The sequence below is a fragment of the Pseudophryne corroboree genome, chromosome 3 (assembly GCF_028390025.1).
Source record: "Pseudophryne corroboree isolate aPseCor3 chromosome 3, aPseCor3.hap2, whole genome shotgun sequence".
NCBI classification, from domain to species: Eukaryota; Metazoa; Chordata; class Amphibia; order Anura; family Myobatrachidae; genus Pseudophryne; species Pseudophryne corroboree.
In genome coordinates, this window is record NC_086446.1 from 643,692,417 (window position 1) to 643,707,177 (window position 14,761).

General features: G+C 44.9%; 1 protein-coding gene across 2 annotated transcripts in view; it reads right to left on the minus strand.

The window, feature by feature from the left end:
* The window catches only part of DNTTIP2 (deoxynucleotidyltransferase terminal interacting protein 2), a 75,514-nt gene that overhangs the window by 21,928 nt on the left and 38,825 nt on the right, over positions 1–14,761 (minus strand). For both annotated transcript variants that reach the window (XM_063961745.1, XM_063961744.1), the window contains exons 4-5: positions 12,985–13,080; positions 1,113–1,277 (exon numbers count right to left, since the gene is read on the minus strand). In XM_063961745.1, coding sequence (XP_063817815.1) covers positions 1,113–1,277; positions 12,985–13,080 — 261 coding nt within the window. The remainder of the gene's footprint in view (positions 1–1,112; positions 1,278–12,984; positions 13,081–14,761) is intronic.

The window sequence follows — 14,761 nt, forward strand, 5'->3', positions numbered from 1 at the left end:
GAAAAAGCAATGGTGAGCTGCTTTATAAATAATGTAAAAAAGGAAATAGATAAGGTGTTTAAAAGCGACCAATGGTGTCATAAAATTTTAAAAAGAGGCTAACTTACAAATTTTTAAGTATTTAATCAAATAAAATTAGCACCAGTGAAAAGTACAATACAAAACCACATGTAAAAAGAAAAACCAATAAAAAAATATTTAAAAATGTCTCTGGAGTTATAAAAAAAAAGTACACAGACTATATGCAATGGTACTATAAAAAGTTACTCTAAGAACAGGAGGATCAAATTACTACTAATAAAAGTGATAAGATCAACGTAGGTAAAAAGATAGTTATCTTAACTTTGAGAAGGCATGTATCACATACAAGGCCATTAACCAAACTACACCAACGTACATTACTTTGCTTATCTCAAAATATCTCCCAACCCGACCTCTTCGCTCTTCACAAGACCTGCGTCTCTCATCCACACTCATTACTCGCTCCCACTCACGATTGCAGGACTTTCATCGGGTTGTACCCGCTCTGTGGAATGCCCTACCATGCACAATAAGACTCTCCTCTAGTCTCCAAACCTTCAAGCGCTCCCTGAAAACTCACCTCTTTAGACAAAGCATATAAAATTCCAGAACCCCCCACATAACTTTCATAACCTTTCTATCAAATTGCATCCACTCTGCACAGTCCACACATATCCTCACATGTCTTCTCATTCTTCACTTTACCTTCCTCTCGAACCCAGTTCATAATTTCTGTATGACCATATCATACAGCCCACCAAGAACCTTTGCTATCTGGTGGACAACTATGCAATAGATAGCACCTATCCTTGTGTATCAATGCCTATTTCCCTATAGACTGTAAGCTTGCGAGCAGGGCCTTCCTACCTCTATGACTGTTTGTTATTACCCAGTTTTGTTACATCATTGTTATTTCCAATTGTAAAGCGCAACGGAATTGGCTGCGCTATATAGGAAACTTAATAAATAAAATAAGAAATACATTAGGACTATTTTCATGAATCAAACATTAACAAAGTTTACAATCCACATGATTCTCTAGGTATACCTAGCAGGAGCTTATTTCACTTTATCATCTCATATATTCAAACCTGGAAGTATTTGGGAAAGCCATCTCGGTCATTCTTTTTATAAAAGTGTTTTGGGTCCATGGCTGATCTCATTTTCAAGGCCTTAAGATCATTCTTTAGTTCTGCTGTCATTTCTGGAGCTTTCATGTCAAACCAGCCACATCCAGTTGTTTTCTCCCGTTCTTCCTACAAATATACAACATACTAAAATCAGTTTTAAAATGTAACAAAATACAGTCAAGAGGAACAAAAGGCATCACATGCTTCATAGATAAAATAAACATTCACTGAAGCTATACGAGTATTATACACAGCATTTATATGCAACATCCACTGTAAGCAACGGACTGGTACACTAATGTACACACCATTCTCTTGGTGCAAGTCACCATCTTTAGAATAGCTCTGAAAAGCAGTAATCAACAACATCCTATATAGTATGCAAAAATCAAGATTCAGAAGGTAAAATGCAAAAAAGAGAGACATCTTTTATATGAATTGTGCCATTACTGTGTAGACACATAGCACAAGATGAAACAGAAAGAGTGGAGAATCCTTGCTATGTGGCGCTAAAACAAAAAAAGCTGCCCTAGATTGTCTGCCTCCCTAGATGTCACCAAACATCTACATACAAGCCTAGATATAACAAATTTTTGGAAGGTATACCATCCTAGGCGCTAAAATAATAAGATTTTACTCACCGGTAAATCTATTTCTCATAGTCCGTAGTGGATGCTGGGAACTCCGAAAGGACCATGGGGAATAGCGGCTCCGCAGGAGACTGGGCACAACTAAAAGGAAGCTTTTAGACTACCTGGTGTGCACTGGCTCCTCCCACTATGACCCTCCTCCAAGCCTCAGTTAGGATACTGTGCCCGGAAGAGCTGACACAATAAGGAAGGATTTTGAATCCCGGGTAAGACTCATACCAGCCACACCAATCACACCGTATAACTCGTGATACCATATCAAGTTAACAGTATGAAACATAACTGAGCCTCTCAACAGATGGCTCATAACAATAACCCTTTAGTTAACAATAACTATATACAAGTATTGCAGACAATCCGCACTTGGGATGGGCGCCCAGCATCCACTACGTACTACGAGAAATAGATTTACCGGTGAGTAAAATTTTATTTTCTCTAACGTCCTAGTGGATGCTGGGAACTCCGAAAGGACCATGGGGATTATACTAAAGCTCCCAAACGGGCGGGAGAGTGCGGATGACTCTGCAGCACCGAATGAGAGAACTCAAGGTCCTCCTCAGCCAGGGTATCAAATTTGTAGAATTTAGCAAACGTGTTTGCCCCTGACCAAGTTGCAGCTCGGCAAAGTTGTAAAGCCGAGACCCCTCGGGCAGCCGCCCAAGATGAGCCCACTTTCTTCGTGGAATGGGCTTTTACTGATTTAGGATGCGGCAATCCAGCCGCAGAATGCTCCAGCTGAATTGTGCTACAAATTCAGCGAGCAATAGTCTGCTTAGAAGCAGGAGCACCTATTTTGTTGGGTGCCTACAGGATAAAAAGCGAGTCAGTTTTCCTGACTCCAGCCGTCATGGAAATATAATTTTTTAAGGCCCTGACTACGTCCAGTAACTTGGAATCTTCCAAGTCCCTAGTAGCCGCAGGCACTACAATAGGTTGGTTCAAGTGAAAAGCTGATACCACCTTAGGGAGAAACTGGGGACGAGTCCTCAATTCTGCCCTATCCATATGGAAAATCAGATAAGGGCTTTTACATGACAAAGCCGCCCATTCTGACACACGGCTGGCCGAAGCCAAGGCCAATAACATGACCACTTTCCACGTGAGATATTTCAAATCCACAGTTTTAAGTGGCTCAAACCAATGTGATTTTAGGAAACTCAACACCACGTTGAGATCCCAAGGTGCCACAGGAGGCACAAAAGGGGGCTGAATATGCAGCACTCCCTTCACAAATGTCTGAACTCCAGGCAGTGAAGCCAGTTCTTTCTGGAAGAAAATCGACAGAGCCGAAATCTGGACCGTAATGGAACCCAAGTTTAGGCCCATAGTCACTCCTGACTGTAGGAAGTGCAGAAAACGACCCAGCTGAAATTCCTCTCTTGGGGCCTTCCTGGCCTCACACCACGCAACATATTTTCGCCAAATACGGTGATAATGGTTTGCGGTTACTTCTTTCCTGGCTTTTATCAGCGTAGGAATGACTTCCTCCGGAATGCCCTTTTCCTTTAGGATCCGGAATTCAACCGCCATGCCGTCAAACGTAGCCGCGGTAAGTCTTGGAACAGACAGGGCCCCTGCTGTAGCAGATCCTGTCTGAGCGGTAGAGGCCATGGGTCCTCTGATATCATTTCTTGAAGTTCTGGGTACCAAGCCCTTCTTGGCCCATCCGGAACCACGAGTATCGTTCTTACTCCTCGTTTTCTTATTATTCTCAGTACCTTTGGTATGAGAGGCAGAGGAGGGAATACATAAACCGACTGGTACACCCACGGTGTCACTAGAGCGTCCACAGCTATTGCCTGAGGGTCCCTTGACCTGGCGCAATATCTAATTTTTGTTTAGGCGGGACGCCATCATGTCCACCTGTGGCCTTTCCCAACGGTTTACCAACAGTTGGCAGACTTCTGGATGAAGTCCCCACTCTCCCGGGTGTAGGTCGTGTCTGCTGAGGAAGTCTGCTTCCCAGTTGTCCACTCCCGGAATGAACACTGCTGACAGTGCTAAGACGTGATTTTCCGCCCATCGGAGAATCCTTGTGGCTTCTGCCATCGCCATCCTGCTTCTTGTGCCGCCCTGTCGGTTTACATGGGCGACTGCCGTGATGTTGTCTGATTGGATCAGTACCGGCTGGTTTTGAAGCAGAGGCCTTGCCAGACTTAGGGCATTGTAAATGGCCCTCGGTTCCAGAATATTTATGTGTAGGGACGACTCCTGACTTGACCAAAGTCCTTGTAAATTTCTTCCCTGTGTGACTGCCCCCCAGCCTCGAAGGCTGGCATCCGTGGTTACCAGGACCCAGTCCTGTATGCCGAATCTGCGGCCCTCTTGAAGATGAGCACTCTGCAGCCACCACAGTAGAGATACCCTGGTCCTTGGAGACAGGGTTATCAGCCGATGCATCTGAAGATGCGATCCCGACCACTTGTCCAAGAGGTCCCACTGAAAGGTTCTTGCATGGAACCTGCCGAATGGAATTTTGCTTCGTAAGAAGCTACCATTTTTCCCAGGACTCGTGTGCAGTGATGCACCGATACCTGTTTTGGTTTCAGGAGGTCTCTGACTAGAGATGACAGCTCCTTGGCTTTCTCCTGCGGGAGAAACACTTTTTTCTGTTCTGTGTCCAGAACCATCCCCAGGAACAGTAGGCGTGTGGTAGGAACCAGCTGTGACTTTGGAATGTATAGAATCCATCCGTGCTGTTGTAGCACTTCCCGAGATAGTGCTACTCCGACCAACAACTGCTCCTTGGACCTCGCCTTTATAAGGAGATCGTCCAAGTACGGGATAATTAAAACTCCCTTTTTCGAAGGAGTATCATCATTTCTGCCATTACCTTGGTAAAGACCCTCGGTGCCGTGGACAGTCCAAACGGCAGTGTTTGGAATTGGTAATGGCAATCCTGTACCACAAATCTGAGGTACTCCTGGTGAGGATGGTAAATGGGGACATGTAGGTAAGCCTCCTTGATGTCCAGGGATACCATGTAATCCCCCTCCTCCAGGCTTGCAATAACCGCCCTGAGCGATTCCATCTTGAACTTGAATTTTTTTATGTATGTGTTCAAGGATTTCAAATTTAAAATGGGTCTCACCGAACCGTCCGGTTTCGGTACCACAAACAGTGTGGAATAGTAACCCCGTCCTTGTTGAAGTAGGGGTACCTTGACTACCATCTGCTGGGAATACAGCTTGTGAATTGCCTCTAGCACAGCCTCCCTGCCTGAGGGAGTTGTCGGCAAGGCAGATTTGAGGAAACGGCGGGGGGGGGGAAGACGCCTCGAATTCCAGCTTGTACCCCTGAGATACTACTTGAAGGATCCAGGGATCCACCTGTGAGCGAGCCCACTGATCGCTGAAATTTTTGAGGCGGCCCCCCACCGTACCTGGCTACGCCTGTGGAGCCCCCGCGTCATGCGGTGGACTCAGAGGAAGCGGGGGAAGAATTTTGATTCTGGGAACTGGCTGACTGGTGCAGCTTTTTCCCTCTTCCCTCGTCTCTGTGCAGAAAGGAAGCGCCTTTTACCCGCTTGCTTTTCTGAAGCCGAAAGGACTGTACCTGATAATACAGTGCTTTCTTAGGCTGTGAGGAAACCTGAGGTAAAAATTTTTTCTTCCCAGCTGTTGCTGTGGATACGAGGTCCCAGAGACCATCCCCAAACAATTCCTCACCCTTATAAGGCTCTATGTGCCTTTTAAAGTCAGCATCACCTGTCCAGTGTCGGGTCTCTAATACCCTCCTGACAGAATGGACATTGCATTAATTTTGGATGCCAGCCAGCAAAATATCCCTCTGTGCATCCCTCATATATAAGACGACGTCTTATGTTCGCAAAATAGTATCCCTGTTTGACAGGGTTACAGACCACGCTGCAGCAGCACTATCTGCAGGTCTCAGTTTAGTACCTGAGTGTGTAAATACAGACTTCAGGATAGCATCCTGCTTTTTATCAGCTGGTACCTTCAAAGTGGCCGTATCCTAAGACGGCAGTGCCACCTTTTTTTGACAAACGTGTGAGCGCCTTATCCACCCTAGGGGATATCTCCCAGCGTAACTTATCCTCTAGCGGGAAAGGGTACGCCATCAGTAACTTTTTAGAAATTACCAGTTTCTTATCGGGGGAACCAACGCTTTTTCACACTTCATTCACTCATTTGATGGGGGAACAAAACACTGCCTGCTTTTTCTCCCCAAACATAAAACCCTTTTTTAGTGGTACTTGGGTTGTCAGAAATGTGTAACACATTTTTTATTGCCGGGATCATGTAACGGATGTTCCTAGTAGATTGTGTATATGTCTCAACCTCGTCGACACCGGAGTCAGACTCCGTGTCGACATCTGTGTCTGCCATCTGAGGGAGCGGGCGTTTTTGAGCCCCTGATGGCCTTTGAGACGCCTGGGCAGGCGCGGGCTGAGAAGCCGGCTGTCCCATAGCTGTTACGTCATCCAGCCTTTTATGTAAGGAGTTGACACTGTCGGTTTATACCTTCCACCTATCCATCCACTCTGGTGTCGGCCCCACAGGGGGCGACATCACATTTATCGGCATCTGCTCTGCCATCACATAAGCCTCCTCATCAAACGTGTCGACACAGCCGTACCGACACACCGCACACACACAGGGAATGCTCTGACTGAGGACAGGACCCCACACAGCCCTTTGGGGAGACAGAGAGAGAGTATGCCAGCACACACCAGAGCGCTATATAATTTAGGGATTAACACTATATTGAGTGAATTTTTCCCAATAGCTGCTTGTATATACAATATTGCGCCTAAATTTAGTGCCCCCCCTCTCTTTTTAACCCTTTGAGCCTTGCAAACTACAGGGGAGAGCATGGGGAGCTGTCTTCCAGCTGCACTGTGAAGAGAAAATGGCGCCATTGTGCTGAGGGAGATAGCTCCGCCCCTTTTTCGCAGACTTTTCTCCCGCTTTTTTATGGATTCTGGCAGGGGTATTTATCACATATATAGCCTCTGGGGCTATATATTGTGATATATTTGCCAGCCAAGGTGTATTTATTGCTGCTCAGGGCGCTCCCCCCCAGCGCCCTGCACCCTCAGTGACCGGAGTGTGAAGTGTGCATGAGGAGCAATGGCGCACAGCTGCAGTGCTGTGCGCTACCTTGGTGAAGACTGATGTCTTCTGCCGCCGATTTTCCGGACCTCTTCTTGCTTCTGGCTCTGTAAGGGGGACGCGGCGCGGCTCCGGGAACGAACACCAAGGCCAGTTCCATGCGGTCGATCCCTCTGGAGCTAATGGTGTCCAGTAGCCTAAGAAGCCCAAGCTAGCTGCAAGCAGGTAGGTTCGCTTCTTCTCCCCTTAGTCCCTCGATGCAGTGAGCCTGTTGCCAGCAGGTCTCACTGTAAAATAAAAAACCTAAAATAAACTTTCTTTCTAGGAGCTCAGGAGAGCCCCTAGTGTGCATCCAGCTCGGCCGGGCACAGAAATCTAACTGAGGCTTGGAGGAGGGTCATAGTGGGAGGAGCCAGTGCACACCAGGTAGTCTAAAAGCTTTCTTTTAGTTGTGCCCAGTCTCCTGTGGAGCCGCTATTCCCCATGGTCCTTTCGGAGTTCCCAGCATCCACTAGGACGTTAGAGAAAAAATGGTGAACAAACAATGGTGTAGTCACTTATTCAAAAGACTTCAGTGTTGTTCCATCTGTTGATAATTCGCTTGATTTCAACGATGCAGTGCATGCAAATAAAGAAAAAATATACATAGTGTAATACAGTTTTGAGTGAACAAAACATTTCTTCATGAATTACATATGATGTAACTCTATAAATGATGATAAATCCAATATTTAGACAAGGCGTACCCCACTCACTATGTGAATGAAGCAGACTAAGCACATCAAGGTATCTTTAATCAATGAAGCATGGCGTACCCAACTCACAATGTCACAAATGGTTTGAAGCTCATCAAGGTATCTTTCTTGTGGAATTTGGACCTTATCTTTCGACCCAAGTTGCTTTGATCCACGTGTACCCAAAACAAACAAACAAATTCTCCAATGTGTAGTAGAGCTTCCAAAACCATGTGGGATGTACAATAACTATACAATAGCGTACTTTTAAGATTAATGTTTTAATTATATTAAGAAGAATAAGCGTACCCCACTCACACAAATGGGGTGCTTTCTATACACATCAAGGTATCTTTAGTAATCTTGCATGCAGAAGTATGGAATGCGTACCCTACTCACAGAATTAGGCGAGATTTGCAAAGCCCATCAAGGTTTCTTTCATTTTCAATTTCCTCTCCAAAGAAAAAAAAATGCTGGATGTTTCTTAAAACCATAAAAATGTATTGTACAAAACCCCAATCGGTAGGGGAAAGTTCCAATGAAACAGAGAATATAGTAAAATACCAAGAAAAAAACAAAGTTAAAAACATGAACCATCCATGCTGAAACTCTGGAGGTATTTCTTCCAAAAAAACAACAATATCTTCAAGAGATTACCTTATCCAGAGTTCAGCTGCGTATCATGGATGGATAAAAAAAAAAAAAAAGGCTGGCTATCCCCACTCCTGTTTGTCAGTCAATGCATTTCGGTCTAAATGACCTTTTTCAAGATGTCTTGAAAAAGGTCATTTAGACCGAAATGCATGGACTGACAAACAGGAGTGGGGATAGCCAGCCTTTTTTTTTTTTTTTATCCATCCATGATACGCAGCTGAACTCTGGATAAGGTAATCTCTTGAAGATATTGTTGTTGTTTTTTTGGAAGAAATACCTCCAGAGTTTCAGCATGGATGGTTCATGTTTTTAACTTTGTTTTTTTCTTGGTATTTTACTATATTCTCTGTTTCATTGGAACTTTCCCCTACCGATTGGGGTTTTGTACAATACATTTTTATGGTTTTAAGAAACATCCAGCATTTTTTTCTTTGGAGAAGAAATTGAAAATGAAAGAAACATTGATGGGCTTTGCAAATCTCGCCTAATTATGTGAGTAGGGTACGCATTCCATACTTCTGCATACCAGATTACTAAAGATACCTTGATGTGTATAGAAAGCACCCCATTTGTGTGAGTGGGGTACGCTTATTCTTCTTAATATAATTAAAACATTAAATCTTAAAAGTACGTTATTGTATAGTTATTGTACATCCCACATGGTTTTGGAAGCTCTACTACACATTGGAGAATTTGTTTATGTTTGTTTTGGGTACACGTGGATCAAAGCAACTTGGGTCGAAAGATAAGGTCCAAATTCCACAAGAAAGATACCTTGATGAGCTTCAAACCATTTGTGACATTGTGAGATGGGTACGCCATGCTTCATTGATTAAAGATACCTTGATGTGCTTAGTCTGCTTCATTCACATAGTGAGTGGGGTACGCCTTGTTTAAATATAGGATTTATCATCACTTCTAGAGTTACATCATATGTAATTCATGAAGAAATTTTTTGTTCACTCAAAACTGTATTACACTATATATTTTTTCTTTATTTGCATGCACTGCATCGTTGAAATCAAGCAAATTATCAACAGATGGAACAACACTGAAGTCTTTTGAATAAGTGACTACACCATTGTTTGTTCACCATTTTATTTTAGCGCCTAGGATGGTATACCTTCCAAAAATTTGTTATACATAGCACAAGATGCCCACTGGTTAGATGCTCCCCCACAGGTTTCGATTGCCGGATTTACATACTTATTTCTAAATTGAGCGTCTGTGTTGTATTGTAGCTGCATTCAAAGTCTCTCTACATTACAAAGTCATGCCCTAATTCTAAACACCTTTTAAGAGGTGTTACCATGCTGAGACTTGTAGTGCCACACAAGGCGTGCAGTCCAGCCCCCCTCCCCTATACATTCATTATTGTGTACACTTGAAGATGGAGACTTCTTCAACTGGAACTAGCACCCCTATACCGGTCATTGGGTGTTAATTAGCACGGGTCTTAAGGTGCATACACACGGAGAGATTTTGACTAACTTTTCCCTTGAACTGGCAGTAGGAGATTTTGACTAACTTTACCAGAGATTTTGTCTAACTATGCAAGAGATTTTGACTATCTCATTTAAATAAGGGGATGAGTGTCATATATAGGATGATTTTACAGGGTGGCTGGTATTTAAATAGCTAAATGTAAAAAAAAATTTTTTGCGTGGGGTCCCCCCTCCTATGTAAAACCAGCCTCGGGCTCTTTGAGCCAGTCCTGGTTGTTAAAATACAGAGGAAAAAATGAGTAGGGTTCCCCTATATTTAGACAACCACCACCAGGCTCTGCGTCCGGTCCTGGTTTAAAAAATACGGGGGACAAAAGACATAGGGGTCCCCCGTATTTTTCAAACCAGCATCGGGCTCCACTAGCCAGGGAGATAATGCCACAGCCGGGGGACACTTTTATATTGGTCCCTGCGGCCGTGCCATTACCCCCCCAACTAGTCACCCCTGGCCGGGGTACACTGGAGGAGTGAGGACCCCTTAAATCAAGGGGTCCCCCCCTCCAGCCACCCAAGGGCCAGGAGTGAAGCCCGAGGCTGTCCCCCCCATCCGTGGGCGGTGGATGGGAGGCTGATAGCCTTTCAATAGTAATATTGTTCTTTACAGGTGGCCTACAGGTCCCAGCAAGCCTGCCCCAGCATGCTGGCACTTGGAGAACCACAAGTGCCAGCATGCCCGGACATAAAGGGCCCGCTGGCACCTGTAGTCCACCTGTAAAGAAAATATTGGAAAAAAACACGACACATTCTTTAAAAAATCCTTTATTAAACTGGGTCTTCACCTGGGGGCGGCGGCCTTTAAGCTCTTTTGCATAGCCGCCGCCTTCCCAGGGCTTCCGGCGTCTTCACCTGGGGGGCGCCACCTCCCCAGGGCTTCTGGGGTCTTGCTCCGGCGTCTTCACCTGGTGGGCGGTGGCTGCTAAGCTCTTTTGCATAGCCGCCGCCCATCCAGGACTTCCACGGCGTCTTCAGGAGCTCTTCTCCGCTCCTCCTCCGCCGTCGGACTGAAAGCCGCTGCCTCGCGCTGACTTATATAAGTCAGCGGGAGGGGGCGGGGCGATGACGCGGCGAGCCGTGATTGGCTCGCGGCGGCCATCTTGAATTTAAAAAATGAGGCGCCATTTTTGAAACTGGTACCGCTCCGCTGCCAAACTCTGCAAGATTAAGGTAAATTTCCCCCGCCCGCACCGCTGCCGCAACCCGCCGCCGCCCCCACCGCCACCCGCCGCAACCCGCCGCCGCCCCCACCACCGCTATCGCTGGGAAAAATCGCTGGCCTCTTAAAGTATTAGCGATTTTGACTAACTTTTGCAGCGACATAGCCAAAATTGACTTGCCTGCACTGACTATTTTTCCCAGCGATAGCGACCTAGCGGGGACGCGCATCGCTATCGCTGCCTGTATACACACGGAGCGATCTGCACTAACTTTCTGAGCGATTTTGACTATATAGTCAAAATCGCTCAGTTATATCGCTCCGTGTGTATGCACCTTTAGCATTTGCAAACTATGAATAGTAAGTCCTGGATACATTTATATAATATGTAGCATTAGGAATGGGTTCAGGGCATCATTATTGTAACAGTTAATGTTAACACTTTTTAGCATTTAAATTGCATTTTACTTATTTAACACTTTATCACCTTAATCACTAGTCACCTATGTAACATGTTTGAACATGAGGAATATTAGGGGCCCACCTGATCGTGGTAGTTGGTCCCATATTTTTGGCCAAAAATTATGCCAAGAACCTCAATTTTATTCTATGCTAACACCTTTCACAAAGCACATTTAACCCAGATTATTCCTGGGGTTGGCCCCTTTCACACATAACCCAGGTCAGACCTGCAATATACCGTGTGTCATAAGAAATGTACTGTTTTATGGCACAGAGATGAGGTAATGAACAGTGGGTGGTGACTGCTCACTGCATTGCATTAACCATGACTAACTAGTTCAGGAAGGGGAAACTATGACCCTCAAGGTGTTGTGGAACTACACATACCAGCATGCCCTGCAACAGTTTTAGCATGGCCAAATAGCAAAACTGTAGCAGGGCATGCAGATGTGTAGTTCAACAATAGCTGGAGGGTCAAAGGTTCCCCATCCCTCGACTAGTTACTACCGAGTGGCCCGGAGTTCCTGCGTTCTTGCCGTTTTACACCGCAAATGAGAGCCTGATGCAGCTGCATACACTGTGTTAGCTGGCACAGACTTATGCCAGAAGCAGAAGGGAGCAAATTCTGGCGGAGAGGGCTAAAACTCGACAGATGATCTCCTCCTTCCAATGCGCCACGCTGTCTCTCTCAATTTATGCAGCACAATTGTGACAGACGCCAACGCCAATACCCCGCCTGCTCAGCCAGAGAGATCCAACCGCTCAGCCAATAGGCGCTGGTAACAGCGACTCATTTTGAAAAACCCAGGTCAGACCCTTTCACACAGCTGGCAACCAGAGTAAGATCCGGGAAAAACCCCAGGTAAAAACCTGGGTCAAAGTCCCGGGAATTCAGCCCAGGCTGACCCTTTCATACAGAAAACAAAAAAAAAAAAAACCTGGGTTGACCCTGCTCGAATCATGAAATTAACAGGTTGTTTTCTCTGTCTGAAAGGGGTACTAGTTGTATATTTACTGAAGTGCGGGTTTTTAGAAATGGAGATGTTGCGCATCGCAACCAATAAGATCTTATTTATCTAGCACCTTCTAGAAGATAATAGGTAGAATCTGACTGGTTGTTATGGGCAACATCTCCACTTCTTAAAACCTGCATATTAGTAAATATAACACTTACAGTGTGCACCTGCATCTTCTCTTTTTTTCTGTGTAGCACAATTGTTCCATTTTGTGACACAATGGATTTGGCATAAAGTAAGAGATTACGCTCAATGCTGTGTGGCGCTTTGTGCAACTGACATATCGGTACTTGTGCTTTCACCTTTTTACCCAGGTTAAATGTCCAAGTTGTGCACAGTCGCTGCAGGCAATGATAGTGCCAGTGTCCAGGTTAATTGTGCATTGTACCTTTGTCTCATCAGCAATGTGAATAAGATGCAAATTTGATACAAAGCTGTGCTGCGGGACATTATGATGCAGCTTAGATAAACGATCCTTGGCGATTTGGGTGCATTTGGGCACATCTGTGGCAATATACAACCAAAGAGACGAAGAACAAAGGTAACGTGATAGAAACGCGCGATACCCTGCTGTTAAAACTCACCTTGCGCTGTTTTTTAAACTTGTTCAGACTCTCTGTGTATGGTGGGACAGTTTCTTTCTTTTCAAAGTCAGGAGTAATGATGCTTTTCTGGAGGAGCTAAGAGAGATTACAAAATGGTATTAAATGACATTAACAGGAAATCAAGTCTAGCTGGCAAACTTGTTTTTAGCTAAATTGGAACGACATTACATGATAGGTGGTCAAAGATTACAGAATGCCGATCAATCAAAATACAGTCAGATTTGCTTAATAGTGAAATATCTCATACAGTGTTGATCTAAGTCTGTGCGGGGTTTTTATCAGGAAGACTGGAAAAGATCCCGTTTTTCTGGGAGAGAACACTTGTGCTTAGCCTCTGCAGTCTCTGGGCTGCATTACAGTAGAACGGTGGGATATACAGCAGAGAATGCTGGCCCAAGGCGAGCATAACGTACATTGAGTGCCTTAAGCTAAGTACACACTATTCGATTTTATGGTTGTCTCGACAATTGGTGATCTTTCAGCAAGTGGAAGGGCCAGATACCGGCAGCAAACACTGAGCTATTTTTCATTTGACCATTTCCTGCCACACCACACTGAATTTGCATTTGTCCGCCAACAAGAAGGATGAGGTAATCATTATAAAATACAGGAAATATGAGCAGATTAATCAAGAATCCACACAATATTAACAATATCAGGACCGTCTGCCCAATATCATCCGTCAAGACTGAGCAATCATATAATAGAGGCCAAATGTTTCTGGACCGTTTTATCTGCGTTTGGCCAAACGTGCTCATGCCTTCACATTACAAAATAAAGCAGACTGATGGAGGCATTATTAGCAAATTGTCCCGATAACTGTGTAGTGTGTACCTAGCTTAACTCCTATTTCAAGTCATGCTGTCACCTTGGCCATGCCCTGTATTACATACTCTCAGCCAAATGGATTAATGAGAAATCCCATTTTCTCTGAGTGCAAGGCTACTTCCACAACAACATATTGCTATTGGTGCAGCATGTTGCTGTGAATATAGATGGTCATTCCTAGTTGTTCGCTAGCTATTTTCAATCGCTGCGCAGCGATGAGGCAAAAAAACTGCACTACTGCGCATGCGGCGCAATGCGCACGCGCAACGTACTTTCACAACAGCCGAAGTAGTTTCACACAAGGTCTAGCGACGCTTTTCAGTTGCACTGCTCGCCGCAGAGTGATTGACATGAAGTGGGCGTTTCTGGGAGGTAACTGACCGTTTTCGGGAAGTGTGTGGAAAAAATAAGATTTTACTCACCGGTAAATCTATTTCTCGTAGTCCGTAGTGGATGCTGGGGACTCCGTAAGGACCATGGGGAATAGACGGCTCCGCAGGAGACTGGGCACTCTAAGAAAGAATTAGTACTACTGGTGTGCACTGGCTCCTCCCTCTATGCCCCTCCTCCAGACCTCAGTTAAGGAAACTGTGCCCAGAAGAGCTGACATTACAAGGAAAGGATTTTGGAATCCAGGGTAAGACTCATACCAGCCACACCAATCACACCGTATAACTCGTGATAACATACCCAGTTAACAGTATGAACAACAACAGAGCATCAAACAACAGATGCCAACATAACATAACCCTTTTGTTAAGCAATAACTATATACACGTATTGCAGAAAGTCCGCACTTGGGACGGGCGCCCAGCATCCACTACGGACTACGAGAAATAGATTTACCGGTGAGTAAAATCTTATTTTCTCTAACGTCCTAGTGGATGCTGGGGACTCCGTAAGGACCATGGGGATTATACCAAAGCTC